General features: G+C 54.5%; 1 protein-coding gene across 7 annotated transcripts in view; it reads right to left on the reverse strand.

Moving 5' to 3' along the window:
• Nucleotides 1-11,612, reverse strand: part of CAMSAP1 (calmodulin regulated spectrin associated protein 1) — a 61,162-nt gene extending 49,550 nt beyond the window's left edge. For 4 of the 7 annotated variants that reach the window (XM_057313840.1, XM_057313839.1, XM_057313838.1 and 1 more), the window contains exons 1-2: nucleotides 11,505-11,612; nucleotides 11,197-11,356 (exon numbers count right to left, since the gene is read on the reverse strand). In XM_057313840.1, the coding sequence (XP_057169823.1) occupies nucleotides 11,197-11,356 (160 nt within the window). In that variant the 5' untranslated portion in view covers nucleotides 11,505-11,612. The remainder of the gene's footprint in view (nucleotides 1-11,196; nucleotides 11,357-11,504) is intronic. The other 3 variants (XM_026514329.4, XM_057313837.1, XM_044389508.3) reach the window with 1 other exon arrangement.
• Between the last annotated feature and the right edge of the window lie 898 nt (nucleotides 11,613-12,510).

The following is a 12,510-nucleotide window of genomic DNA, read 5'->3' on the forward strand; positions in this document are numbered from 1 at the left end:
AAAACAAAGCAAAACTCAGAGCAGCCATGAGGGCCCTGTGGTCAAGGACAAGGTGGCACAGACTTGTCCCTCCCTGCTCCCCTCCACTAAGTGTAGCAACCATAAACCTTGGAAGTAAGTCAAAAGGCCACCACAGGAGAATCTGAAAGCTGCCCGAGGACGGCAAACTGTTTTGGGACCCCTAGACTAGAGGTACAGCACAGGCACAGGGCACCTCATACCCTTCCACCCGACAGAAGGTGGCCACACCTGGTTTTCTTGACTCTCAGCCTAGCAACAGAAGGCAAGCCAAGTGGGCTCGTTCCCACCCCACACTGACCGGGAGGCCTTCTACAGCGGGCCAGCCTGGCAGAACCAGTAGGGTTGGACAGGAAGGGCCGCTAATAAGCAATCTGAACACCTACTTCCACAAAGCCCCCAGCCCGGAAGTACTCTCTTTCCCCACCCTGCCTGAGACACACACCACCACCCCAACAGTTTGTGCAGGGGGACCCCACCACAACAAGCACCCGGTCTGGGAAAGGCTCTCTGTTCTCCAGAGGCTCCAGGCAGTCCCGCGCCAGGGAGCTCTTCTGCCTCCTCAAAGCAGCGCCAGCAGCGTCAGCAGGAGCCCCTGAGGCTGCAGACACACCAGGCACATGTCCCGGCACCACTGGGCTCCAAACGTTAGACTGTCATTGGCACCACGCTGCACAAAAGTAGGTCCGGGCCCGCGTGCTGCACCTGGCCCGGGAGGCTGCTGCTGCAGGAACTGTGAACGGGACCCAGAGGCTCCCAACACAATACGCAGAGTGACCAGAAAACGATGGAAAAGCACCACACCCAGAACCAGGAAAATCATGACTTAATGAGGAAAGACCAGCACCTGACACCAGCACCAAAGCGAGTGAATGTTGGAATTCTCTGACAAGGGCTTTAAAGAAACTATCGTAAGAGTGATTCCACAAGCAATTACCAATCCTCTTGAAACAAGAAAAATAGAAAATTTCAGCAAAGAGAAAGAAATTATAAAAGAACTGAATATAAAGCTGAGTACTAGAGCGACCAACTGCACCGGCTGGTCGGGCTCAACAGTGGACACGCGGAGCCTGCGGACAGAGAAACCAGTTCCCTGACCTGCACAGACAGAAAGCACGCTGAAGAAACACAAGTGGGGACGAACACGAGAGCCAACATTCGTGTCACTGGAGTCCCCGAAGTCACTGGAGTCCCCAAAAAGAGGGGACAGTGAGTGGGGCTGAAAGAGTATTAGAAGAAATCATGGCTGAAAACCTCCCAAATATGGCAAAAAATACAAATCCACAGGTTTCAAGAAACCGAGTGAACCCCAAATAACACAAACCCAAAGAAATCTACACTGAGACATATCATCACTAACTTCTGAAAATTAAAGACAAAGAAAATATTTGGAAGCAGCTGAAGAGAAACGCTGGGCCAAAACCAAGAGTCGGATGGATGCCCAACTGACTAAGCCAGCCAGGCACCCCTGAACAGAGGAAACCTTGAAAAAAATAATAATTTCCAGGATGCCTGGGTGGCTCGGCCAGTGAAGCATCTGCCTTCAGTTCAGGTCATGATCTCGGGGTCCTGGGATCAAAACCCACATCAGTCTCCTTGCTCAGCGGGGAGCCTGCTTCTCCCTTTCCCTCTGCCCCTCTCCTTGCTCTCGTGCTCTCTCAAATAAATAAATAAAATCTTTTTTTAAAAAGTTTTTACATATTAAAAAAAATTTTCTAGCAAACCGTAAATGATTGTCTAAAGGAAGTTCTCCAAATAGAAAGAAAATGATACAAGAGGGAATGCTGGAGGCTCAGGGAGGAAAAGTAACAGAGAGGTACAGACAATTTGTGTAAATACAATAGACTGTCCTACTCATGAGTTTTCTAAATTACATCTGGTGACAAACAAAAACCCCAACACCTTCAGATACTCATGACAATGGTATTTAACGGTAGAGAGAGCAAAAGGTGGAAAAAGGTTTTCCACACCTCACTCGGAATGGCAGAACAATACCAGTCAGCTGGTGTAACTCATACATACTGTGATACCCAGAGCAACTACTAAGAAAACAGTAGACACACACCCAAAAACAATATAAATAAATCAAGATGGAATCTTAAAGAGTAGTCCAGTAATCCACAGGAAGGCAGGAAATGAAAACAGGAACCAGAAACATAAAACACAATAAAATGTCAGACTTAAGCCTTAAATACCAACAATTACATTAAATATAAAAACTCTAAGTACACCAAATAAAAGACAAAGATTGGCAGAGTGGATTAAAAAAAAAAAAAAAAAAAAAAGCATGGGGTGCCTGGGTGGCTCAGTTGTTAAGCATCTGCCTTTGGCTCAGGTCATGATCCCAGGGTCCTGGGATCGAGCCCCGCATCGGGCTCCCCGCTCAGCAGAAAGCCTGCTTCTCCCTCTCCCACTCCCCCTGCTTGTGTTCCCTCTCTTCCGGTCTCACTGTCAAATAAATAAAATCTTTAAAAAAAAAAAAAAAGTAATACAACTATCTGCTGTTTACAAGAAACTCCCCTCGAACTTGATGGCTTAAGTAGGCTGAAAATAAAGGGATAAAAAAAGCTATACCAGGAAAACACTGTTATCAAACAAATGCAGGAACAGCTATAACAGTATCTGATAAAAGAAAAAGAAAACTACTAAGGACAAAAAGCTATGTTACATAACAGTAAGAGGGTCAACCCATCAGGAAGACCTTACAATCCTAAATGTGAATGCATCAAACTACAGAGCCTCAGGACAGGAGAGAAAACGCAGAGAGCTGAGAAAAGAAACAGACAAGGGCGCAAGTACAGTTCTGGGCTCCAACACCCCTGTCAGCCACTGAGAGCTGCTACACAGAAATTACCGAGGACAGAGATCTGCACACCACCACCAACCAAAAGAACCCAGCTGTACGTGTGGACACTCCGCCCAACAACAGAAGACACATCTCCTCCAGTGCCCACGGAACATTCCCCAAAAAGACCTTATCCTGGCAATAAAATAAACTCTAACAAGTTTTAGAGAACAGAAACCCTACAGAGTATTACCTCACCACAACAGAACCACACAAGAAATAATAACTAAAAAACAGGAAAATCGTGGAAATTACAGTCGTAAACAAAATAATTCAGGGTCAAAGAGAACCATCGGAGGAAATAAACTTCATAGAACTGAATGAAAATGAAAATACAACATACCAAACGTATCTGGGACGTAGCAAAGGCAGTACCAAGTGGAAAATTGATAGCACCAAGAGCTTAGGCTCGAAAACAAAAAGGGATTAATAATCTAAGTACCTACCCCAGGAAACTAGAAAAAGAGCAAACTAACCCCAAGGCAAGCAGAAGGGAGGGAGGCAGGTGTGGCTATAAAAGGCAACAGAACATAAGAGGTCTTTGTGGGAACGGAATGTTCTATATCTACCTTATACAATGTCAATATCCTGGCTGTGACACCAAACTACGGTTTTGCAAGAAGCTACCACGGAGAGACTGGGGAAAGGGTGCCCAAGACCTCTCTGTGTAATTTCTTACTAATGCCATGTTAACATACAATTATCTCAAAATAAAAGATTAATTTTTTAAAACATTGGCCAAAGACCTGAAACCACTTAACGACAACAACAAAAAGATTCACATGGCCAATAAGCATAATAGAAAACGCTCATCACCGTGAGTCATCAGGGAAATGCATACCCAAACCACGGGAGACGGCACAACCTGTATGACTGAGTGACTAAAATTAAAAAGACTGACAACGCCATGCGCTGGCAAGGGTGCAGATCAACTAGAACTCTCATGCTTTGCCGGTGGAAACAGAAAGGGGACACGCCGACCTTGGAAACCGGCGGGGCAGTTAAGCACACTCACGTGACCCAGCAAGTCCACGGCCAGGTGTCCCCCAAGACGACGGAAATGGAGGTCCACACACAGCTGAGTCCGTGAGTGCTCACAGCGGCGTTCCCCGCGGCAGGCCGAAGTCCCAGCAGCCACGCAGGAGCAAGTGGGCAGCCAGGCAACGGAGCCCCCCCCCGGCCCCGCCACGCAGGGAGTAGCTGAGGTGTGGGGAGAGGCACCTGAGGCTGGAGAGAAACCAAGCTCATCCACAGCCCCTGGAGCACATCGGTGAGGCGCTGGGCCGGGACCCGCTGGAAGGGCCCGCTCAGAGCCCTGGAGACAGCCCGTGGAGAGGGCTCACCTTGACCGTGCTCAGACCCCTCTAACTACACTCCTGGAACGTGTGCGCTCCGCTGTACGAAGGATGTAAGTGTCCCTCCACAAAGCTGATTCTCCCAAAGGTCAGAACGAAAACTCTTCACTGCACACCTGCCAAGTGACGGGCACTACCCTACCCTACAGGGAGTTCTCTGAGAGGCACAGGTTTCAAACGTCTCTTCCCTCCTCAGAAAGCTTCAACAGCTCCCCAGTTCACACACGACAAATCCCCACCCTGCCAACCACTAGCCACTCAAGGCGCTCCAAACCTGGCCCCAGGCACTTCTCCCAGCGCACCCTCGCCTTCCCGCCACGCCGCAGCTCCCTGCCCCCAGTGCCCGCGCCACCCCCAGCTGCAAGGCTGGTCGGCCCCTGGGCAGGAAGATGCCCACATTCTACCCGCCTCTTCATCCTGGCTTCTGTCTGTGCCCTTACCTCCGCCCGGTTCTTACCCACCTAAGCCACAAACTTCAGACTCACTTACTTGAATGGAACATTCTGGATTCCCTCAGGAGAGTTTCGCCCTCCCCTTACCTGCTCTGCCCCAGCACTTGTTCCTTTCCCAGGCTCCCGTCTCCTCGGCCTTGCATCACAGGTGTCTGAGTGTGCGGCCGGGTCGGGCACTACCTGCGCCCCGAGAGGCCTGTCAAGCACCCCAGAGTTCACAGCACATGCTCACTGAACTGACGGAAGTCTAATTTTGTGTGAGTGAGTCTGAAGTGAGTAGAGGGCAGTCAGCGAGGAGCACGGAAGTGAACTGGTTAGCACGCACAGTATAAAGAGCTCAGCCAGACGGAGGACTCAGAAAGAGAAGCTTACAGGTGAGTTTCTGCCATGAAAGCAGAAAAGCTCTGTAGAATGAGGCCTGAATATTCCCATCAAGGGAGCCTGTGCAGGCCCACCTCCCACCCCGACATCAGTCAAGCCCGTCTTGGGGGCTCTGCTTTCCTAACACCTGCGGCTCATCCGCTCTGTCACCCCCACTGCAGACCAACTAGGCGAGGCCTTGGCACATCAACCGAAATGACAGCAGCTCTGCTACGGACTCAGTGTGCACCCTCCCAAACTCACAGACTGACAGCCAGTCCCAAGGTGAAGGAGTGAGGAGCTGAGGAGGCTAACAGGGTGGAGCCCTCACGAGTGGGATTAGTGCCCTTAGAAGAAGGTTCCAGAGAGCTCCCCCGCCCCTGCTGCCCCATCGAGGAGACAGCCATCCCCAAGCCAGGAAGCAGCCTCACCAGGACGCCGACGCTGCCGGCACCAGGATCCTGGACTTGCAGCCTCCAGAGCTGGGGGGACAGATGTCATCCAGGCTACGGAACGTTGTCGTGGCAGCCGAAACGCCCTGAGACATGATCCCGGTATTCCACCTGACTACAGCCTCTGCCCACTCCAACCTGCTAGAACAATCTTGCCAGGCTCTGTCTCTCATCACACCACTCCCCCTACACAAAAACCTTTGCAGGCACACACCATGAAGAAATCCCTAGCCAGCTTGGAACACCACAGAACATCTGGTCCAGACCGTTTCCGAACTAATCACTACTGTTCCAGTCCACAAATCCTGTCATGAGGTTACTCGACTCAGTGTTGAGCACTTCTTCCCCCGCACATGACACAGCCCAATGCCCTCCCCTCTACCCCTGGAGGGGCTACCCACACCCTACCCATCCTTCAGAGCCTCTGACCCACGCAGCCTCCCCACTGCGCCCTGCAGCCCATCCCCACCCGGCAGCCCCCCGTCTGCCTCCAGACAGCTATGGCACTGCCGCCACGCTGCACTCGTTCGTGTCCCTTCGCACACTGGACGGTTCACGTGGACTTGGAGCCAGTGGGAAGACCTCGTCCCATAAGCGACGCCTTGCGCGACGTCGTGTGCACAACGATGACGCACACAGCAGCTGCGTGGGTATCGCTGGCTCCATCCTGGCCACGCTCACATCAGATGAAAGAGGAACGCTGCCTGAGCTGTTCAACAGTTCAACTAGGAAGTAAAAAGAACACGGTACACATATGGTACCACGGCCACAGAAACAGATCCACCGCAGGAGCAGCGAGGAGCCAGCGGGGGGCTAAACGTAGCACAAAGGAGAAACACCAGGGGATTTCCGGGCGAATACGTGAGGAAGTTTAACACGCTGCAGCATGAGGGCCGCCAACTGTCTTGGGGGTCGCTCCAATTTAAAGGATCGGGACAGTATGAACTGAAAGATGGACGTCCGTTCTCCAGTTAACGTTTATCTGCTGGCATCAGGACAGGAAAGACAATGTGTGTAAACTGCTACAGCTTCAGAAACACAAACTCATCCACGTTATGGCCACGAAGACAGAACACAGATCGTATCTCTACGTACTTCAACATGAAAGCAGGAAAGCTCTGTAGAATGAGGCCTGAATATTCCCGTCAAGGGAGCCTGTGCAGGCCCACCTCCCACCCCGACATCAGTCAAGCCCGTCTTGGGGGCTCTGCTTTCCTAACACCTGCTCCAAGAGGTTTCCAACTCGAGCATCCATTGGACAAGTAGCTGAGCACAGCAAACAGGGCATCCACCGGGACAACCATGACCCTGACATCACAGACCCCAGACAGTCCTCAGCGCACCCAAGCAGAGGGAAGGTCGTGCCACAGGCCAAGCAGTGGCCCCTTCAGTATCTAGAAAACCTGGCAGGTGCATCCACACTGCCCTGTCACCTTCATCTCTGAAGCCCCCAAATCTCTTGCCAAGAACAAATGACTACTAAGAAATACAATCAAGGGGCGCCTGCACGGCTCAGGTGGTGAAGCGTCTGCCTTCGTCTCAGGTCATGATCCTGGGGTTCTGGGATCAAACCTCGTGTTGGGCTCCCTGCTTCTCCCTCTCCCTCTGCAGTTCCCCCTGCTTGTGCTCTGTCTCTCTCTCTCTCAAATAGTCTTTAAAAAAAATTTTTTTATATATAAAAAAAAAATACAACCTGAACTCATAAACCAGGAATCTGAGTGAATCACCAGGTAAAAAAATGACTATTTGCTTGCAAAGGTGGACCTCCGCACTAAGACTCATACCGGCCCTATTCCCCCAGCAGCCCGGGGACGATAGCAGCAGCCGGCTCCGTTTCCAGTCCTGGGGCCTGGAGACGGGTTCCAAGTACACAGTTCATTTTCACCAAAGGTCACTGACAAAGCGAGGTGGTGACCCCTGGGGATGACAACAAGGAGATGTTGCTCCTAATATCCATAAGCAGCCAGTGCAGGCTATCCCTGCGGTCTGTGTAACGAGACCCCGGCAACGGCTCCACTGCAGAGACCCGAAACGGCCAGAAGGACTTCCCATCCCGATCTGTTGTCTGATCACTCCAACGCGAGAGTGAGAGGGCAAGAGTGTCGATCCCTCCCCAAGGGTGGGCTCTACAGGCCCCGTGGGCTCTCTCCAACCCGGGGAGCTGCCCTGGCGGCCCCTCCGGGCCTGCCCGGCTCAGGCAGCTTAGCCCTGGCCATGGAGTGCTGAGGTGTGGTCAGTGTCAGCCTGGTTTCCAGGGCTCCTCAGACGGGAAAATCACCACCACTCGGCCACATAGCAACAAGTCTGCAAACAGCTGAGTGCCTTCTAGTACTTTCCCTGGTTGTTGTTTCAACATTGTCCTTGGGAGAGAACAAAAATTATACCGTCCCACTATCCCCTGCAACCAAGGCCTAGAAACCTTTAAGTTTCTAAGGTCATGGGCTTAAATCAAAGCCAGGAATGCAGTAACCCCTTACGGCACTCTGCTCTGTAAACAAATGGCACTTCAGCTCGCTCCTTTTTTACAAATTTGTTACAACTTTCATCCAAAAAAGACATCACAAAATATTCCAGCTAAGCAGGTTCTACTTTTGTTTTCTTGCTATTTTTTTTTTAAGATTTTATTTATTTGACAGAGAGAGAGAGCGTGCACGCGTGCGCACACACGGGCAGCAGCAGAGGGAGAGGGAGAAGCAGGCTCCTCGTTGAGCAGGGAGCCTGACACGGGACTCAGTCCCCGGAGCCTGGGATCATGACCTGAGCTGAAGGCAGACGCCTCACCCACTGAACCACCCAGGTGTCCCCTTTTTTTTTTTTTTTTTTTTTTTTAAGTAAGCTCTAGGCCCAAGGTGGGTCTTGAACTCACAGCTCAGATATCAAGAGCCGCATGCCAGCCGGGCACCCAGGTTCTACTCTTTTCTTGCAGATACTTCTAAATGAACAACCTTTAGCATATGCAATATATTATCTCTGAGAAAATAATGAAGCCACTGTCAATGAAACAACAGCCACCCCAAAGATGGGGGGGCAAAGCAAGTACAAGGTGGCCCCCAGCTCTTGGCGGCAGCAAGCTGGAGGAGCCTTTCGGTATCACCACACGCCACCACCAGGCCTGGCCCAGGGAAACTCTCCGGAGCCTCCCCATCTACTACAAACAGCAGACAGTGACCCAGGGGGACACCGAGAGTCCCAAAAGGCAAACACAGAACATAAAGGCAGCCTCAGAGCACCTCGCCCTAGTGTGTCTGCATGTTTTCCATTCCTGCACAGTTTCAATTAGCTACTTAATGACAACTGTAACAAGTAAAATATTGAAGGCACTTTCACCATCATACCCTCCCAACACTGACTCACCACTGAAGTTGCAGACTGAAAGAACCATGTCTAATTAACTGTAAACTAAACTGGAGAGATACAGGGAAATGTCCCAAAGAAGAAACAAAGAACAGGCCCCTGGATTAGGAGAATTTGGGGGCGGGGGGGGGGGCAGGAATCTAAACTATCCTACCAAAATCCACCCCCCTCCACCTTTCTGCTCTCCTGAAAGACCAGACCGTGTGCTGGGTAGCAGCAGTCTCCCACCCAGGCTGTGACCGCCACACCAATGACCTACACGAAATCACTCCAAGCTGAGCCAAGGTGAGTCTTCTGGATTACGTGAATTAGGATCTCCCAAATTTGTAAATTTAAAGGGACTCTCAACTAGAAAAAAAGTCTGTTCCCCTTCTGAATCAACATACAGAATGGAAAAGCCTTCTTGTTCAGCAAAACTGAATGAAAACCAGACCTCCTAAACTCAGCGTTTGCCGAGCGCACCACTGCGACGGGAGAGTGACCGAGTAACCGACAGGCAATGTGCAGTCCAGTCTTAGATCCTCGGACAGCATCTACTCTCCTTCAGCTCCTGCTCACGTTCTGCTCTATAAATACCCACCCTGGATAATTTCAAAACTGTAAGGCCTATTTTAATATGAGTCTTTGAATTAATTACCTGATGAGTCAACAAGTATTAAAGAGAGATCTGGTACTGGAAATAAAACTAGACCAACCCTGAGAAACGCACATTCATTTCCAGATAGCTGACAAATCCCACACTGATCGCCAAAGCCAAACACAACAAGATAAACATGCATTTGCTTTGCTAAAGAAATTGGAAAGCAAGCAACGAGAGGGCTTTTAAAAAGTATTTGTGTCTATATAGAATTCAATACCAGAACCGTAGTCATTTCCATACATAAAATCTTAAAATTACATATGAGAGTGAAACCCTGCACGTATGCCCCAGGAGCCGTACCCAAGAATACACTGTGCTTCTGAGCAAAGAACTGGAGCCTGGCCAGTGCCCACGCACGGCGAACGGGCCTCCAGTGAAATACTACACAGCCGTGGAAAAGCAAGAAGTCTGGACGAAGCTAGGAAGCTCCAAGAACGTCACATGAAGGAAAGCCGTCTCAGAAGACGACAACGCTAGGACAGGTGGCAGAACAGGTAAGACTAAGTGTCGCGGGTTAGCGATACACACTAACATGGTGACCCGCAAAGAAAAGCCAGCCAACAGCCCACTAGAGGCATGAGGCCGGCCACCAGCAAAGCCGCAAAGGTCCACCACGCTCACGGGCTTTTCCTTAACCTGACTGCAAGGTACTGAATGGCCGCTCTGGGTATTCCTCTTTGCATCTCTCTCTCAAGTCCTGTACAGTTTTTACCGACCCCATGCTTTCCCTAAAATCATGTAAATTCACGTGTGCGGCGGTGTTCCCCCACCACACTCCACAGAAACCGCAAAGGCTTCAGTGCAGCTATATACGAACACTGCAAAACTGAACGCTGCAAAATCAAGGACAACGCGCTGCTTGCATGCTATTCAACCAACTTAAAATAAGGCGACGCACGGAGGCTGTGATTGCAGGCGTGTTTATCCTCATGACTAACTGAGCCTCCCCCACCGCACAGGCCACTCCAACTGGTGCGATCCTGTCACAGGGCCACCCTGCTCGGGGGCTGTTCACACCGGGTCCACCAAGCTCGTCTCCAAAGGGCGCTCTCCCCACTTGGGTGCCGCTCTACAAACAGGGATGTCTGCACCAGAGTAAAAGCCATTTTAAAAGAGCCTTCAAATAAAAAGGCAGATCACACAGTATTAGCTCTTCAGTGTGTACCCAAAACAAAAGCCCCAGATATTACTAACGCCATGACGAGAATCACTTGGTCTGTAAAATTCTGAGAGCTGGAAATAGGAGCGTCTTAATCCACTAAGCACATTAGGGCCTAACAAACTGGATTCAATAACAAGGTTACCTAGTTCTTCAAAACGGGAATTAACCAAAGGTAAGGATGCTCGTTAAGCACAATCCGTTTGAAACACAATTTCTCGTTGGGGAATTCCGCGTGTGAGGTTCCGAGCGCATCCCGAGCGCTGGGCGTCCAGGGCTTGCCCCCGCACTTAAGCCCCGCACCCACCCCTGGGCAGCGACCGACCGGCAGCGACCGACGCGCCGACTCCTCGCGGCACCTGCCGGAGGACCCCCGCCCGCGCCCCCGCCCCCGCCCCGCGCGCCCCCGCCCGCGACCGGCCGGCTCCGGAGGCCACCCGCGCGGCGCCGTGCGGCCCGGGACCCCGCGCACAAAGGCGGTCCCGGACCCCGGCCCCCCGCCCCGCCCCGGACTCCGGACCCCGACCCCCGGACCCCCGCCCCGGCCCCGCCCCGACCCACCTATGCCGTAGGCCTTGGCGCAGATCCACTGCAGGTTGGCCGCGATCTTGGCGCGGGCCGAGTCGTAGCGGTCCAGGGGCACGATGTCCACGGCGCCGTCGGGCGCGGCCTCCATCCTCCTCCAGCCCTCCCCGGCCGGGCAGCCGCCCGCGTCCACCATCTGCACACAAAAAGCCCGCTGCAGCGCGGGCGGCGCCCGGCCTCCGCCGCAACAAAGGCGCCGCGCCCCTCGCCGCGCCGGGACCCGCGAGGGGGCCGGGCCCGCGAGCACCGCCGCCCCCGGGAGGCCGCCCCCGCCCCGGCCTCACCTCACAGCCGCCGCCGCCGCCGCCGCCGCGGGTGCTGCTGCTGCATGCTGCGGGGCCGCGCCGGGAGGCCGGGGCGCCGGGAGGCCCGGAGGCCCGGAGGCCCGGAGGCCGGGGAGGCGGCGAGGCGAGGGGCGCGGGCCGGGCCGCGGGCCGGGGCGGGGGGCGCGTGCGCGGGCCGGGGGCGGGGACGGCGGTGGCGGTGGCGGCGGCCTCTGAGGAGGCGGCCAACCGGCGGGAGCGCGCGCGACGCCGAGGCCTTGCGCACGCGCGCTGGGTGCAGCCCGCTGCTCCGCCGCCCCGCCCCCCGGCCCGCGCTCGCCCCGCCCCTCACCGCACGCGCAATGGGAGCAGTCCACCTCCCGGCCCGCGCTCGCCCCGCCCCTCGCCGCACGCGCAGTGGGCCAGTCCGAGGCCCCGCCCCTCTCCGCCAGCGCCGGGCGCGGGGTCGCGCGGAGCGGGCGGGCGCGGGCCGGCAGGAAGGCAGGCCCCAGCGGGTCCCGCAGCAGCCCTTTGTCTGGGCCGCGCCTCCTCCGCCTCGGTCCCAGGTCCTCCGCCCTGGAGGTCCCAGCCGCCGCCCGACGGGCCGACTGCCACCTCGGGAGGACGACACCCCCCCCACCAGGGCAGCCCCGGTGGCCCCCCCTTCCAGAGAGCGCCGCTGCAGCCGGGGCCGCCCCGCCCACAACCGCGGGGCCCGGACCCCAGGGACCCCGAGCCCGCTGGGGGCGCCCCTGCCGCCCTCGGGAGACAGCGTGTGTGCCCTGTGGTCCCCCACGGACCCCCAGAGACCCGGGGCCCTCGGACAGGGAAGGCCGCCACCCTACACCATAACGAGTTCCCCGCAGTCACTGCACAAGCACGCGGCAGAGAGCCCTGGGCTAGGTTCCCCGGGCGGCCGGCAGGGGCAGGGGCAGCCAGGGACGAACGCGCGGGGGCATCGGAGCCTGCAGGGAGTGAGGGCAGGCTGGGGCGTCCGGGGAAGCGCCGCCTGGGCAGGGGCGCGGCA

Source organism: Ursus arctos, unplaced genomic scaffold (genome assembly GCF_023065955.2).
Source record: "Ursus arctos isolate Adak ecotype North America unplaced genomic scaffold, UrsArc2.0 scaffold_18, whole genome shotgun sequence".
NCBI classification, from domain to species: domain Eukaryota; kingdom Metazoa; phylum Chordata; class Mammalia; order Carnivora; family Ursidae; genus Ursus; species Ursus arctos.